Raw genomic sequence first — 17496 nt, 5'->3', positions numbered from 1 at the left:
AATGTATTATTATGATGGCTGCAATACTGTTTCTTTTCCCTTTTTTTAACCGGCCTACCAGAAAATGTTAAATTACATTTGGGACTCACATTATATGTCTACAGGACAGGAGTGCAGTCCTGTATTGTCCTCATAGCTTGCTGCCAGCATTAAATCAATCAAGATAAGGAGAGGACCTAGCACAGTGCCTGAAACAAATTAAGCACCAAAGGCTATTGTTAATATTATAAGATCAGGGGTTTTCACATCTTATAGTCAAGTTTGTTTTTCAGGCAACTTTTTATAACAAATTTTAAAAAGGAGCTCTGCGGGTGCCTCGGTGGTTCAGTCGGTTGAGAGTCTGCCTTTGGCTCAGTCATGATCCTAGGGTCCTGGGATCAAGCCCCATATGGGGTTCCCTGCTCGGAGGGGAGTTTGCTTCTTCCTCCACACTGCTCGTGCTCTTTCTCTGTCTCTCAAATAAATAAAATCTTAAAACATAAATGATGTTCTGATCAAAGCAGAGAGACCTTGAGGTCTCCCCCAAGGACCCATTCACACCGGGCACCTCCTCCCCAGGTTGGAAACCCACATGGCCAAGTCATCCAGAAATGTCCTTGAAGCTCTAGCATTACACATCTAGAATTTCAGAGAAGGTGAAGAAGTGGCATGAGACAAAAAACCACGATGTCTGTCTGTCTATGGCAGTACTTTAAAAATGACCATGGAGCTCCAATATTCTCGCCACAAAAAAGAAATAATAATCAGGTGACACGAGAGAGGCGTTAGCTAACACTACAGTGGTCATCATATTGCAATATGTAAGTGCGCCAAATTGAATCACCACACCGTACACAGTGTTACATGTCAATTATACCTCAATAAAAGTTAATTAATTAAGTACCCCCCCAAAAAAAAAGATCATGGAAAAACTCTACCATTTTGCTTGGGGGAATCAAAGGGGTTGGTCCTGGACCCAGCTAGACACAGTCCAAAAATCGGGCTGTCATGGATGTGTCATGGATCACTGTAGGTCCCTGGGTCATTGGCTGCATACACCATACCTGGGCGCCACAGCCCTGCTCTGCTTCTACTCCTCACCACTGCTGACTCCCCATCCAGCCACCAGCTGGGTGGGGAAGGCTCCTGGAGCTGACCCGAGGCACCAACTCCACGGAAGAGCCACAAGTGACGCTCAGCCCAGACACCACAATGACTCTGCTGTCCTGAAGGCAACTCTGGCCCGGCAGCCCCAGTGTCTGCCAACCAAGCCTCCCAGCTCTTCCTGCAGCCCTCGCCCCTGGCTCTGCTGTGTGTGTGTGTGTGTGTGTGTGTGTGTGTGTGTGTGTGGACGGGGACAGCAGCCAGCTCTCTGCCGGGCTCTCTAACAAGTTCCACGAGTCTGTTTGTTAAAGAAAAATTCCAGTGGGTCCATCCAACACATGGAACTCAAGTACAGAAATTATATTTATCCACCCCACTGCCAAGGAGATCACATGCCCCGTGAGTCACTCCAGATGTGCTCAAAAACAGCGTCTCTCTGTGGAAGCCCAGTCCCCAATCCTGGAGAGAGTCGAATTAGCAGAGGTCCCAATTCCTGTCCCAACCCCCCGATCCCCCCTTGTTTGATGTTCATTATTCTCCCACCCTTCTGGGGCAGGAGAGGGCATCTGTGCACCTCTGCAGAGGGAAGGGGGTAAGAACTGTATCCTCACACTGGGAGGACCAGTAGGGGCATACCTGTAGCTCCGGAAGTCCCATTGGGTTTGCGGACAGTTTTTCACCTTTTTGGACGAAAAGATGTGTTGGAAGACGTTGCTGCTTCTGCTGTTGTGTTACGATGCCCAGGCCACTGTGTCCCACAGGTGGAGCAGGGGTAAGTGGCTTTGTGTTTGTTTGTTTGTTTGATGTTCATTATTCTTTTCTTAAATACAATTGGGAATTTGAGGGGGAAAGAGTAAGTTGGCAAAAGGAAATTAGAAGCCCTGCACTCCTCCTCCCTTTTATCCCCCCTCTGCCAATTGCTTTATGCTTCCTGATGTGTTAGAAGGTGCTAGAAGCTGATGAGGATGGATGGGACACTGCAAAATATCAAAGCCACTGAGGGCACCTGGTCGAGGTGAAGAAAGCAGAGGGCATCCCCTTCTGACCTCTTTGCCTCAAAGAAGATTGAGCAGACTCCCTCGAGCCCCCCACGCCCCTCACCCAGCAGCTGCAGCCAGGCAGGGCATGTCAAGGGCAGGTACCTGATGCTGGCATCGAGGGACTCTGGGTGCTGCAGTGCAAAAGGCCTGCTACCCGGGGGACCCCAACAAGGGACGCTGGGCATTGGCTGTCCACATGGAGGTCTCCATGCTGCTTCCGAGCTGGGGTGGACGACCCCCTTCCAGCTGGGGAGAGCTGGCCCAGGGGCAGGAGAGGAAGAGTAACCCTTTGGCGTTGACGTGCATACCGGACTGCTACTGCCACCCACCGGCCCCTGGGTCCACCTGGAAAGGAGGGAGCCCGGCGAGGCTGTTCCCTCATGGACAACTTCCTTTCCCTTGGGACCATGTGGCATCTTTTTCCTATGCCCCGGACTGGCTCCAGTTGGAATACAGGCTCCAGTTAGCACGTCCAGCCAATTAGACTTGATCACTGCTGGGGACTGAGGGAGCAGGAGTGTGGACCTCTCTGTGCAGAGCTCACCAACCCTCCCCACTGCCTAAAGTCAACTGAGGTCTCTCTCCTCAAAAGCACCCGAAAAAGAAGTCAGGCTCCTAGGTGTTTCTAGAAATCCAAAACAGGATGAGGGCTGGCCTGGCGGGAGGGGTGGGGGTGGGGGGCTGAGGCTCCACGTTCTCCAGGAGAGTGTTGGGGAAGGAAGGAGCAGCCAGTGCGGAACTGGAACCGAGCAGCACAGAGCAAACGGATCTGACACGGGTGGGGAGCAAACGGCGCTGCATTGATTCGGATTCTATTCCCTCATTTTTAGGCTTGAGATCAGGGACTTGCCAATTCTCTTAGCTGAGCTGTGAAATGATTGCTACTTAGAGGCAAATCATTAATGGAGCATTTTCCTTTTTTTCTGGTCATATCACCCACACATCCCTTCTCTGCTCGTGATGTGCACAGACTTTAGAGGCAACACTTGGGAAAGCAACGAGACCTTGGCATTACCTTAGGCCACTTACCCTGTGTGCTACTAGGGCCCTTCCCTATTCTGTCTATTAGAAAAAGAGGATAATATCCCCCCCGCCCCCCAATGCAGAGGCCGTTAGAAAGCCAAATGAGATAATTCGCTTTATAACAAGGCTTGCAAATACCAAAGCCACGTCATGGGCAATCCTGCAAGGAACTCAGATTTAAGCCCTGCCTCTAATTAGCTGTGTGATGTCTGGCAAGTCTCTTAACCTCTCTGAGCTTTGATTCACTAACAGGTCACATATTAACCTATCAAAGCTTATCTTCGCTGCGCATGGTGAAGGTCATATCCAAAATGTGAATAACACGCTTTGCAAGTGGTGAAGCAGCTGATAAATGTGAGTGATCACCTACCACATAAACCAATGGCAAGTTTTCCTTGAAGAAAGTTTGAGGCTCTCCTTCAACAGAAGGTTCTATCAGCAACGTCCTGGGAGCCAGTGCTGTACCCGCCCCCCTCCCCGGGGAAGGTCTGCTCCTAAATAATAATATCAAATCTATCTAGAGACAGGAAGCCTGCACAGCTGGACCAGAGGCCATGAGGGGGCAGCTTTGTTAAGCGCTGGATTAGCGGTTCCCGCAGGGCTTGGAGTCAACAAGTGATAGAGTCCCTCCAACCATCATCAGAAGTCTTCCACGTAGTTGACTTTTTTTTTCATTTTTGACATTTTTTCCTAATTATAAAAGGAATACCCAACTGCCGTTTTTGAAAGATGGAATGGGAGTCACACCCAAGTAAAAAAACAACTTTTCCAAATGTACTTAACTGTTCCTTTCGCCTTCATCCTTACCCCCACCCCCACCCCAGCGCCAGGCCTAATTTAGCAGAATTCCCTGTCCATACAGCCTGAGGACGACCTCTCCCTGCGAGGTCCTCCTCCTCTTCCTACAACACCTCCCCCTCTCCCCCCGCCCTGGACCCCTCTCCGGCACCACCACCACCACCCACCCCATCCCTGCACCAGCAATCAGGCCTCCACCCTCTCCCACCCCCTGCCCCAAGTGGAAATGTAGAAATAACCCCAAAAGGAACACACCCTGCTGTCAGGACAGCCTCTCCCTACAAGTGCTCTCTAGGATTCCGCCCTGGGAGGCAGCTTTCCATGCCAGCCCCACCAGCTGGACCGAGACCCAGATGACTCACCTGTGGTTAGTGAGGCCAGCCCGGAAGCTGGACACATCTGGCCCAAGCCCCCAGGTCCTGCCAGCGTGCCCTTTGGGGGGCTGATGGGAACTAACCAGTCTGAAAGAAAGAAAGAAAGAATGAAAGAAAGAAAGAAAGAAAGAAAGAAAGAAAGAAAGAAAGAAAGAAGGAAAGAGAAAGAAAAAAGAAAGATATGTATTAAATACTATAAATAAGCGTTTTTATTAAACACATGTAAATTGTTCTTTTTAAAAGCAGGTTCATAGGGAAGAATGGCCCTTCAGTTAGCAGGTGGATTGTCTTTGTCAGGAGTCCCTTTTAGTGCTGTGTGTGTTTCCAGTCATGAACACTCCACGAAGGGCAGGGCCTGTGATTGGTGGATCTGTGTTCAACAGGTATTGACTGACTAACAGGACGTAGCTGAGCGCACCCCCGCCCCCCTCCACGGCCGCGGTGCCTCCATGGGGCAGGCGCTCCTCTGAGCATCCGCAGGTAGGAAGGTAGAGGATGGGCAAGCAATCCACGAGCCCAGATCACTCAACTCGAAGGCGACAGATGGATTTTTGGCAGCCAACCCATGTCTGGGGCATCAGGGTCTGGCTGCCCTCCCTCACCACCCTGGAGAGGGTGGGCATCCCCACCCAAGATCTTTCATAAAGGAAGTTTTTCCTTTCCACGCCCATTGCCATTTCCATTGAGTCGCTTCAAGGGATTCGTTGAAAATATCATTGGGTTTGGGCTGATACGGTGTGCAGCCTGAATCCCTTCCAGCAAGCTCTTTGGTACAAATGCTGTGTACAGTTATGTGGGAGCCATGGTTAGGCTTAATGCCATTCTGTTCTATTAGACATATTTGGAGGATTTGGGGGAGGAAGATTTTTATCCCCAGATTACAGAAAGTCGACAAGAAGGTCAGGCTGCAAAGCAAAGATAGGCCCTTCCACTTAGGGAGACTTTTGTCCATATGTCTGAGCAAGAAGACTTGGATGGGCTAAAGTGTAGGGGAGACAGCTGCCGGCCTTTGATTGAGATCATTAAAAGTAGCTTCTCGGGGTACCTGGGTGGCTCAGCAGTTGAGCGTCTGCCTTTGGCCCAGGGGTGTGGGATCGAGTCCCACATGGGGCTCCCTGCATGGAGCCTGCCTCTCCCTCTGCCTGTGTCTCTGCCTCTTTCCCTGTGTCTCTCATGAATAAATAGATAAATAAAATCTTCTAAAAAAAAAAAAAAAAGTAGTTTCTCCTAGGGAGGAATACAGGCTCCTGGGAGATAAAGGGAGGGGATGGCAGAGACAGACCTTATCTATATTTTGATAATTAGCCAGCACTTGGAACTGCAAATAAGTTCTAGAATCAACTTGTTAGATAGAGAAGAATTGAGGGGCGTCTGGGTGGCCCAGTCAGTTAAGCCCCCAACTCTTGATCTCAGCTCAGGTCTTGATCTCAGGGTTGCGAATTCAAGCCCCATATAGGGCTCCACACCCAGCTTTTAAAAAAAGGGAGGGAGCCCCCCCCCCCACCCCGGAGAGAAGGATTTAGTAAAGCACTCTGTTTGAAAAGGGTGGAGTTTAGTGACAAGGGTAGTTAATGTGTTTCTATGGGATCATCTAATCCTTCAATAGTCATGGGCAGGATGCTATGTGCCGGGAATACAGTATCGAGCAAAACAGACAGGATCCTGGGATCCCTGGGTGGCTCAGCGGTTTGGCTCCTGCCTTCGGCCCGGGGTTTAATCCTGGGTCCCAGGGTCGAGTCCTGCATCAGGCTCCATGCGTGGAGCCTGCTTCTTCCTCTGCCTGTGTCTCTGTGTGTCTCTCATGAATAAATAAATAAAATCTTTAAGAAAAAAACAAAAAAACAGACAGGATCCCATGACCTCAGGGAGCTGACATCCTAGTAAGGGAAACTGACATAAACACGTATATAAGTAAGACCTCTGGTGTGCTGGATGACACTATATGAGAGACAGAGTATGCAGGATTATATTTTCAAATAGAGAAGTCAGGGAGGGTGTCCCTGAGGGCGTGACTGATGGCCTGGAGGAGACATGGAGTAAGCGACTGCTGGAGAAAGTAGTCCAGGCAGGAGAAACAGAGGTGCAAAGGCCCTGCAGCAGAAGCATGCCTGGTAATGCTCAAGGAAGCGGCCTGTGGCTAGGGTGGCAGGAGCCGGTGGGGAATAACAGGCTCGGAGAGGTAGTAAGAAGTCAAGTCACATAGCACCTGGTAGCCATTTGAAGATCTTTGGCTTTCACACTGAGTGAGATGGAAAGCCATTGAAGGTTCTGGACAATGAGTGAAGCATCTGACCTATGTTTTCACAGAATCACTTTAGTTGTATTAAGAATAGGATGATTGGGGATCCCCAGGTGGCCCTGTGGTTAAGTGTCTGCCTTCGGTCCAGGGCATGATTCCGGAGTCCCGGGATCGAGTCCCATGTCGGGCTCCCTGCATGGAGCCTGCTTCTCCCTCTGCCTGTGTCTCTGCCTCTGTGTTTGTGTGTGTGTGTGTGTGTGTGTGTGTGTGTCTCATGAATACATAAATAAAATATTAAAAAAAAAAAGAATAGAATGATGGGGCGCCTGGGTGGCTCAGTTGGTTAAGCATTCGACTCTTGATTGCAGCTCAGGTCGAGATCTCAGGGTCGTGAGGTCGAGCCCTGCATTGGGCTCCATGCTCAGCAGGGAGTCTGCTTGAGGACTGCCCCTGCCCCTGCCCTGCCCCTCCCTGCGCTCACACACACTCTTTCACTCAAAAAAAAAAAAAATCACATGTGATTCATTTCAGAATATGTTTTATACCAAATGCCTTCATCCATAATGAACTACATTATCTTCCCTGAGCCCAGTCTTCAGGCGCCACACCTGCGGGAAGATAGCATTGTCCTCCGTCCCTATCAGGGAGATAGGCTTTGGGAGCCTACAGGTCTCGATTTAATCTCAGAGCTACAGCAAACAAATCGGGTGGCCTAGGGCCAGTTTCTTAACCTCCACGTTTCTTCATCTATGAAAAGGCACGTTAGTACCCACCTGACAGCACGCTGTGCAGCTAGGAGTGGGCTCACGAGCTGCCATGGCAGCTGAGCTTCCCATTGTGACCACTTCGGCCTGCGGTCCGAATGCATGTCCCAGCAGAAGAGCTGGACACGACCTGCCATAGCAGAGGACCCTGCAATCTCTGGATCCGGTTCCCGGACTATCTCAGTGCATGTGCATGACTTTTAGCAAGTGGGTCCCTCTCCAGCCTCTGGCCTCGCACACTGCGCCCCACTACCCCCCTTCTCTCAGAGAAGCTGCGTGGCTAATGGCCATCCGTGGGGAGCACTCAAGACTCCCTGCCATCAGCCTGCTGAAGATCATGCTGCCCGGAGCAGGTCACTGATCGCCCACAGTGCACAGGCAGCAGGACTTGCAGGGACCCCCGCAGAGAGCAGGCCAGGGGAAAGCTCAGCAAAGCCTGAAGGGTCTCCGTGGCTGGTTTGGCTTTCTTTAGGCTTTTTAGAAGTCCCTGGCTTTGAAATCCTTTAAAACCACCCCCACCCATACACTGAGCCTTCCCTTGGAGCCCAGCCTCGTGCAGACTTCGAGGTCAAGGAGGGGAAGCATAGACGTCCCCCCTTGCTCCCAGGAGCGGGCCACCCCAAGGAACGTTTTCGGGGGGCCAGATGGCAAGATGTGAAATGGGGGGCCTGGCCGCAGAGGGCAGAGGGGGCCGCAGCGGTGGCGGGGTTGCAGGGAAGGGCCCCCCGGGGGAGCGGGGCTGGTTCCAGTCTGCACGGCTCTGCTCCCGGGAGCTGCTCAGCTCCCGCCTGGGCCGTTCGCATGTCTGGGAGTCCAGCCTCCGCTGTCGGAGACGAGAACATCTGGAGGGACTGTGTATTTAACCTCTCACCCACATGTTTCGCTGTGGCCCGGACATGCCTTGTGTCCACCCCTGCCTCCAGCATCTCCGCAAAGGGGAACTTACACTCTCCGGGCCTCCCCCTGTTCACAGAAAGTCAGACCCGGGCCTCTCCGACGTTGGGCCCAGGGCCGGCTGCACTTGCACACCCAGCGCCGTCCGAAAGCATCTGCCTGCCCCACTGTCCCAGCAGCCCCAGCATGGGGACGAGTTCCGGCAGAAGGTGGTGGAAGCAGGTGGAGCCGGAGAACCAGGAGGGAGGGATCCATCCGTCAGCTTTCTGTGCTTCCCTGCACACACTTTCTGGGGCAACGATCTGCCTCCTGGTCTAGAGGCTGACACCTACGATCGTCCCCAAACTGTGTTACCAGTTTTCAAAGAATCAGAATAAGGGCGCTTGGGAACAACAGCATTTTCATTATCCAGCTGAGCTTTGAATCCACATCCATTTTCCTCCCCATTCTTTGAGGAGTCAGGGTCCACTTGGTGGCGGGGAGGCGGGGTGTTAAAGGAGTGTTGGTGTTCACAGGGAGACAATTTCACCATGAAGAACTTCCCAGAAGGCAGCCATCCCAGAAAGGGCTCCATGCACAGGCCATTCATCCCCTCCTAGCCTCTTCACCTGCTGGGGTGTGGATTTTTTTTTTTTTAAAGGAACAATACCTGTAATTTCACAGTAAGAATGGAATCCCAGGAGAAGAATTAAAGAAGTAAAGTTGCTCTCAGATCCTATCCCGAGAATGAGATTTCATCCACCCTCTCATGGTAAGAAGAAAAGAAGGGCATGCAGAAAGAAGCAGGCCACGTGTTGGTCTAGGACCAGGTCTGGTCCTGGTGTCCTCTCCCACCAAGGAGAAAGTGGAGTCAAAGTACCTACCTTATTTGTGCCTCTATTCATTTGTCTCCAAGAACATGATGGCCCTGGTCTCCTTAGATGACCCCTGCAGATGGGTGTGGGGTGTGCCTCGTGGCATGACCCTGGATCTGGATAACCCAGTGGCTGCCCACTGCAAGGACCTGGGAGCTGTAAAAAGTCCTGCTGCCTACACCCACCCCAGAGATGCCCATGCATTGGTCTGGGAGCTGGCCTTCGGCCTTCAGGATTCTCCAAGCTCCCGGGTCAATATTGAGAACCGCTGGGTTAACTTCCAAGCGGCATCCGGCCAGGGCAGCTCCTTCTGCACGACGTCAGGTCAAGCACCCTCCGATTCTCAACCCTGGCTGCCCCTAGAAGCCACCGTTAGAAGTCTAGGAAACTTCAAAAAAAAAAATCTTCCAGTCGCATTTGCACTCTGGTTCCATTAAACCCAAACCTCTGCGGCTGGGACCCAGGCTTCATCCCTTTGGGTGATTCTAATGTGCGATCTAGGTTGCAAATCAGGGAGCAGGAGAGGCCTCCTTCCTCCACCTGCCACCATAGGGAGAGGCAATGAGCGAACAGAAACGAAGGCCTTCTCAAGCCCTAAAATCGATGGTTCTATGGGAAGTTGGCACTTTTCTGGCAAAGAAAACAAATTTTGCTAAACTGCTGGGCTAGGAAATATTGCTCTGCGATTCATTGGCTCCTTGCCCCGAAGGGCTCTGGGGAAGCAGAGCTGGTTACCCCACCGCTCCCTGGCTGTTGGTCGCCAACACCTGCACACTACCCCGGAAGCCTGCGGGGCTCTGCTGGGGGTGCAGAAACACGAAACCATCTGTATCCTCGCCCATGAGGAGCCCGCGGTGTAGATAATAAATGACTTACACAGTAAACAGTATTACAGCAGTACGACGCCTTGCTGACCAGTTTTTTCCAGGAGGTGGGAGATGCCTACCAGTGAGCTTTTCAGGAAATGCCCTTTACATCGAAGATGTTGCATTCTTATCACTTGCAATAGAAAACCCCAAATACTTGAGCAGTGCCCTGCCTTCTTTAACTGCAGTATGCTGGACCACACTGGACTCTTTCTAGATGGTTCCAAGGGCACCATCATCGAGAAGGAGAACTGTCACATAGGATTGCACAGCTTGTGCTTCACACACCTTTGGGGGGCGCTACTTACCTCCAGGTCTCTCGTGGATTTTTACAGCTAGCTGTCCAGGCTTCTGGTAGATCCCAATCAAGTGTCTTGAAGAAGATCCACGTTTTTTTGTTTTGTTTTTGTTTTTTTTTAAATCAGCTGGCAGCAAGATCACCAGTCACTTCTGCGCAGTGCCCTGGTACGAGGTGGGGCCATGGGGTACATGGGGTTGTAGGCTCCCACCCAACACGATCCTAGAGGACTGCCATTTCTCATGATCATTCCCATACTCTGTAACAGTTTGTCTTCTCCTTCACCTGTCCCGCGTCACCCACACCCCCCGGCCCCGGCCTCCAGGGGCTCATCCATCTTCCTCCAGCTACAACTTCTAAATGCAGTCACCAAGGAATAACACTGGCAAGTCCTTGACTTCATAGCAAGTGCATCTCTAAGTCCGCCGGCCCTTGGGGGAAGCCCTGAGTTTAGCTCCACACACCCCGAGGGCCAAGTGTCAGGGTCTGGTGGCCGCTCTCTTCCTGAACATTGTCACCTGTATTCAGATTCCTGGCAGCTCTTGCAGATGCCTGGGGAATAGCCGCAAGTCTGCTCCTCTGATTAAAAGGGTTGTCCATAAACACGAACCGGCCCTTCACACTGATCAGCGGGACCGTATTAGAGAACTCCTTTGTTAAATTAGGGAGGGCAAGGGGTTGTCGGTTTGCTCACTTCTGTTTTAGTTTGCTTTACATAAATGCCTTAGGGGATACATATCCTATTTTTCAAGGCTTTCTGGGACGCTTCTGATGAGGAGCCAGGTTTGAAGTCACTGGTCTGAGCTAGTAACATCTGACACGCCTGGGAGCCCTCGGGGACACACCAGAGCTGTCACCTCTCCCCGCTTCACAGCCGCCACCACCTGGAGTCAGTCGCTCCCCAGGCCGGCTGGGAGCAAGGAAGCCGTGTGCACGCAGTGGCCCCCCCGAGCTGACTCTTGTTTCTTGCAGCCGTGCTCTTCCCTGCCGCCCACCGGCCAAAGAGATCCTCATCGATGCCATTGAACCCCGTCCTGCAGAGCTCCCTGGACGACGTAGAACTGCTCTACGAGGTAGGCAGATGGGACAGTGGTCAAGTCCCGCCAAAGGCATTGCACCCTCTCTGTGGTCTCTTGGAGAAGGAGCCTAAGTGTGGGAGGATGAGCAGCCTCTTGCCATAGGGCCTGGTCTAAATGAATTGGTAAAAAAATTAAAAAATTAAAAAAAAAATAAACGATTTGGTGGGCTCATCCCATCCTGTCCATCCCAGAATGAGGTCGTCCTCACACCTCCTTCCCATGACAGGGTCACTCATGGTGGCATCAGGAGTTCAGTGGAGGCAAAATTAGAGATTTCCATGTGGCCCAGAGGTGCCACTACAGGCACCCAAGCAACAGAGCAGGGCAACATTCCCAAGCATAGGCCTTGAGGCAGGACCCGTCGGGGGGGCGGGGGTCAGGAGATGCCACACCACCATCTGAGGAGAGCCGTGTCCCTGTCCCCAGTAACTGCATGCAAAGACCCCACCCCGCCTGCAGACCACGGGGGAGCTCCCCAGAGCTGCTCGGACTGGTTCACGATAAGGCTTCAGGTTCAGGATCCGAGCTGTAGCCCTGGCCCCCATCGGCTGTGTGACCTTGTGTAAGCTACCATCGCTCTCTGGGCCTGAATCTCCTCAACTGTTAACTGGGGAGCTATGGCCATCTCCGAAATTCCCCTCTGGCCTCTCACATCCCCCACGGACCAGGACTGTCTGGCTCAGAAAGAGACAGCCTACTGCGGCCGAGCGGTGAGCTAGGGGGAGGAGGGGAGATTTCAGATCCTGCCACGGGGAACCAACTTTGTCAAGTCTTGAACTTGGGAGTCACATGAACAGAGCTGTTCTAGAAAGATAACAGACAGTAGCATGGAGGATGGATTAGTGCCAGGAGGAGTCAGAGACAGGGAGGAAAGTTAGAACTCGGAATCCAAGAGGCATTTATTAAGTTCCTGGTATGAGTCTGGTACGGAGTGGGGGACCCATGTGGCAGGCTCTGTGCTGCTCTTCAAGAACAGGTGAAAAATGTGGCCAGATCTCTGAATCCCACTTCATTCCTAGCACCATTCTCTGCATCCTTCGAATTCAACTTCTGATCTTGGATTACCCAAAATAGTCAGTTCATGCTTTAGGAGATCTTTGGTGGATGTGAGGGAGGGAGGCAGGGAAGCAGGGGCTGGCGCGGTGGTCCAGACCACTGGTGACAATGAGCAGTCACTGAAACAGTGGCTTTGTGCCTGGCACGGTACTAGACGTCGTCCGTACTTGTCTTACTTCTCTCAATATCCCAGGGAAGTATGGTCACTAATCATTTCACAGAGGAGGAAAATGAGGCTCAGAGAAGTTGAGTAACTCGTCCGGGGGGTGACACAGCCAGTGGAAAGGTCAGAACTGGAACCTTTTAGGCAGCAGCCGCCCTAAATGAACATCTGTGATAACGATCGCAGTGATGCCCTCGACGATGCCCGAATGCTTCATGTCTTTCTCCGTCCCGTGTCTCTCTCTCCAGTTCCTGCTAGCTGAACTTGACATCAGCCCTGACCTGAAGATCGCCATCAAGGACGAGGAGCTGGCCTCCTTGAGGAAGGCCGCTGACTTCCATATCATCTGCAATGACGTGATCCCCAAGCACATCCCGGATATCCGCCGGCTGAGCGCCAGCCTCTCCAGCCACCCTGGCATCCTCAAGAAGGAGGACTTTGAAAGGACAGCGCTGACCCTGGCCTACACGGCCTACCGCACAGCCCTGTCCCAAGGGCATCAGAAGGACATCTGGGCCCAGTCCCTCCTTAGCCTCTTCCAGGCCTTGCGGCATGACTTGATGCGGTCCTCGGGCCCCAGAGGGTCTCCCTGAGAGACCGGCCCACACCCGACCACGGGACAGGGACCAGCACACACAGTAATCCAAATACTCTTCCTTCTCTACTCCGTTTACAGAGCCCAGCAACAAAGCACATGCCACCAACTCAGAGTAGCGGAGGTAAAACAAGTGGCGCCACGTTCTTTGCCCTTTGTAGATCCCTGACAAGCACGTTTACCCATGTCACCATGTGACCTGCACTGGAAGAAAGGGCAAGGGTGGGAATTTGAGATTCCTCCAAAGGCCAAATGATTTGCTGAGTGTCATGTGGAAGTCTAGGATATGCCTCAACACTGACTGCCGCAAATACCCTAGGGCAAGGCCAGAGCTAGAGGATCCAGCACAGAGGTTTGGGCACAGCTGGAAGATGGAGGACAGACCTCTGGGGTGTGAGTTGATTAAACATCTTTCCAAAGATTCTATCGTAAAATATTAAAAAAAAAAAAAAAGCCAACCTAGAACTATAGCCAGATAAATACGTTGTTGGTCAAAGATAGGCTTCTCGACTTTTCCAAAAGTCACCAAGAAGAATCAGTTAGAAAAGCAGTAATTTAATGACCTATATGTCTTGATTCTTCTTCTCTGAAAGCTGAGCTAACACAGAGGAGAAACAGGAAGGGGGCTGCCTTCCTGGGGAGAAGCAGAAAGCCAACAGTCATGCCCTGGCTCTTGTCTTCTCAACAGAGAAAGCAAGCTAGTGCACAGAGGGTCCCCCTAATGAGGAGGTGGCACCAACGGCCATGCTTAGCCGAATGCTTGAAATTATTTAGCACCATCAGAAAATGAGATGCTCCAAATAAAGATATTTCGGATGATGGAATTTCCCCTCTCAAATGCCAAAACTTTCCTTCTAGCAATATTGACCTGGTACCTTTTTAAACTACACATACGAAACACCTTAAGCTTTTATTTAGTTATCTTGAAGAATCCTGATGGAGTTGGATAAAACACCTCTAAGAGGGCTCTGCTTCTGAAATGTCCATGATCACTGAGGGAACCGTGAGCTATTACAGAGAGGAAAGCAGGACCGAGGGGTCTGTTGGACTGTCCCAACCAGTCCTGGAAGGCCCCAGGCTTTGCTAACTCTGCGTGTATGGGAGCTCCTCTGTCGCCTTCTTCACTGTGAGACTGTAAGAGTGCACTTTTTCTTTCTTGCCTACATAGCCTGCCCTTTGCAATTTGTTCTTTTGTAGAAGAACAGGATGGCTAGGCTTGTTACAACCCGATGTCAAATAAGTGTTAGTAGATGAAGGTCTCTGCTCGCAGTGAAGCACTGGGCTCTCATACAGATTCCTCACCAGCTCAGAGATCTTTCTGGCTCCCCTAGGTTGATGGCTGGGTTTGGGAGGCTAACACCGAAAGAGGTCTAACCTTTGAATGAATGAGACCTTATCAGGCTAAATTTGATTCTGAAATGGGTATTTAACAACTGTCACTTGGTGATGCCTAAAGCTGCTCTGGACTTCTTAAAAACTTCGACTACATGATTGCCAAGCAGCCCAAGCTGCATGATCGCTTTGGAGAAATAACATCCTGATGTTCTTGGGCTCAGTATATTAATAACTTCAAATTTAGTCTCTGATACATGCTTTCTGTTCAATTTCTCTCTAATAGTATGTGTTCTCTTTGACACACGGTCACTAAGCTGGTCTCTTTTTGTTTTACTTGATGTCTCTTCTGCTCTTTCTTGGGGCCCATTGCTGATTATCTTTGGATCCACCTCTTCGAGGCATCTCCCAGTCTCTGTTGGTTGACTTTTGCTCACTCGAACTCTGCCTGCCTGCACTCTGACACCCATTGTCTTTCCACCCCCTTTAGGTATCACTGTGTAACTCAAACAAAGGTCAATGTACAGGGTCAGGATTTCCCAAGAGGCAGATTAGCCTCATGGCCTGCCTTCACTATTTGCACTTTCCCTAGATGTGGGATGGGGAGGAGGTAGGTGAGCAGAGGCCACAACCCTTCGACATTGTGCAATAACCTGACATCAGAGCCTTGTATCCCACCCCAGGGCCCCACCCCCATCAGGATAGATCTGAGCGCTTTCTTCCAGTCACTGGGTGGGAAGACCACCCTGTAGTCCCTGGCTACCATGTTATGATATACATGGCTGCTTTGACAGGTAGGAGATCCATGAATGGGAGGATGGTCCCTAGGACCAGTGATCAGATGGTAGTTCATTCACCCAGCAGCAAAAAATTAAAGGCACTTGTGTAGTCATAAATTGGGGCCCATATTTACGTGGCAGTCAATGATTGAAAAAAAAAAAAGAAACAAGAAGGGCATGACCTTTTGAAAGGCAAATGAAAATTTCATTTTCAGTAACTGGATGACACTATTAATTACTATTTTAGGCTGATCACAAAGTGATCGTTTACCCACAAGAAATTTTATAACAATAACTTTATTTGAGTGCAAAATCAAATATATCGCTCGCCACGACCACCCCACGACCCGACCTTTTGCTCAAGGAACAGTGAAGTAATAGACCAGACAGAAACGGACTGTCCCATTTTTGCCTCATTAATACCACACTGTAAACACCATGATCACAACCAGGTCACGTTTTGCCCTATGTACTCATAGACCGAATAATTGGGGGTGTGGTGTCTGTGGCGGGCATTGCCATTTCTATACCACCGGGGACTTTTAGGATCTAAAAATTCTGAAACTTCTTCCAGGGTTGGAATCCTCATGGCCACCTCTGGTGTCACTCAAGAGACACTGAAAAACATCAATGTTTTTCTGAAACTTCCATTGCTCTGTCATCTATCATCTTGAGTCTAAAAGAGAATCACTTCAGTGATAAATCAGCCAGAATATGTTTCTACAGGTGAACTGGTCTCAAATGAAATGCTTGTCAAATGTCTACATGGCGTCCCTTAGTCTCCTAACCCCTTTTTAATGTCTTACGTGTTTTTAGTTGTGGTCACCAACACAACGCGCGATTTTCCATCCGAATGTCTACGTGTGAGGTATGGAAACACTCGGACAGATCTCTAGAACTTTTCATCTTGCAAAAAAAAAAAAGAAAAATAATACTTCTGGAACCATCCCCCCTTCCCCTCTGCCCCGCAGTGCCTGGCAACTGCCTTTCTCCTTTCTGTTTCTAAGAGTTTGACTACTTTAGATACCTCATCTAAGTGGAACCTGCCTTGTATTTCTCAAGCACAGTATTCTGGAAAATGTTTTCTTCATCTGAAAAATGGATAAAGTCCTGAGGGAGAACTACTGGTCTTAACTGTGTTGCTCACCTTACCTAATTTTATTTAACAATTAATCACTTTTGGTGTAATAAAAATGTCATGATTGACTTTACTAGGCTCAGTGGAATCTTTGTCATGTCAGATTATCTCACCAAGGAATTTGAAGTGGTCTGGGGGTTTAGTGGTGGATGTTGATTTCCTCCGCTGTTTATTATTTTTCAACCTCTTTACTATTTGCCACCCAGACATCACACAGTGTGGTCTGGTTCATTCTGAGTTTCAAAATCATCACGAGAATGAGGCCCGAATGGAGCGGGTCTCCACTGGGGCGGGTCTTTAAGACGTGTTTAGAGAGATGGGTCGCTGTCGCCCATCCTACAATGGCAAGATAACCTCAAGGGAACCTGGACTGTCCATAATTGCACCTGCCTTGGGAGTCAAGAAGAACTGGTTTTCTGGAGTCACTTCTCCAGTCACTTTGCTTTTAGCCTGGGGATCATTTCTGACTGGTATAGCTGCACACCTGGGGGTGCCATTCTTGCATTTTGCGAATTCAAGAAAACAAAGGTAACCTCAGCCATGTGTCCCTTCTGGGAAAAAAAAAAAAAAAAGAGGCTAACAGCTTCTCCTGATCTCGAAGCAGCAGAAATTCCAGAGTGCAACAGCTGCTAGGGCCCTGACCCTGAACTCTTCAGCTTCTTCTCTGCCCTCCCACGTCCTTCCTCCTTGCATACCAGCAAAAGGAAGCTTTCTGCTTCTTTTTTTGTAAAGAGCCTCAGAGGGGAGCACTTGAGCCCCTACCCCAGTCAAGAAAGACCACTGATGTCTGGGCTCCAGGGGTCTTGAGTTGAGACTGGCATCTAGACTTTTCGAGAGAGGTAGCTATCCTTCCCAATGTCCCTAAAAAAGGTCTGTGGTCTTTTCTTACAGGCTAACACTCTCTGCTGACCCAGATGCTTTGTATTTACTCAGACACTGAAGCAAACGGTCTTTGTCATCAGCGAAGTCTGAAGGGCTTAATACTATACACACCGGGGGGGCAAATTTCTCCAGAATTATGATTTCATTTTCTCCCTGTCACCAAACACATGGTCCTAAGGACTGCATTAGGAAGTGGCTCTCCCAGGGAAAGCTCTGCGTGAGTGGGATTATGCTTACGG

The 17496-nt window shown here is 50.3% G+C and overlaps 1 protein-coding gene across 1 annotated transcript; it reads left to right on the top strand.

Moving 5' to 3' along the window:
• The first annotated feature begins 1489 nt into the window (after nt 1-1489).
• On the top strand, nt 1490-16448 carry FAM180A (family with sequence similarity 180 member A). Its single transcript, XM_077850058.1, has 3 exons — nt 1490-1855; nt 11206-11306; nt 12780-16448. The coding sequence occupies exons 1-3, from the start codon at nt 1780-1782 to the stop codon at nt 13122-13124; spliced, it is 522 nt and encodes a 173-aa protein (XP_077706184.1). The 5' UTR covers nt 1490-1779; the 3' UTR covers nt 13125-16448.
• Nucleotides 16449-17496: the final 1048 nt, after the last annotated feature.

The sequence above is a fragment of the Canis aureus genome, chromosome 15, assembly GCF_053574225.1.
Source record: "Canis aureus isolate CA01 chromosome 15, VMU_Caureus_v.1.0, whole genome shotgun sequence".
In the NCBI taxonomy this organism is placed as follows: Eukaryota; Metazoa; Chordata; class Mammalia; order Carnivora; family Canidae; genus Canis; species Canis aureus.
Note: the sequence above shows the minus strand (reverse complement) of the source record. Positions and strands in the feature narration are given on the sequence as shown.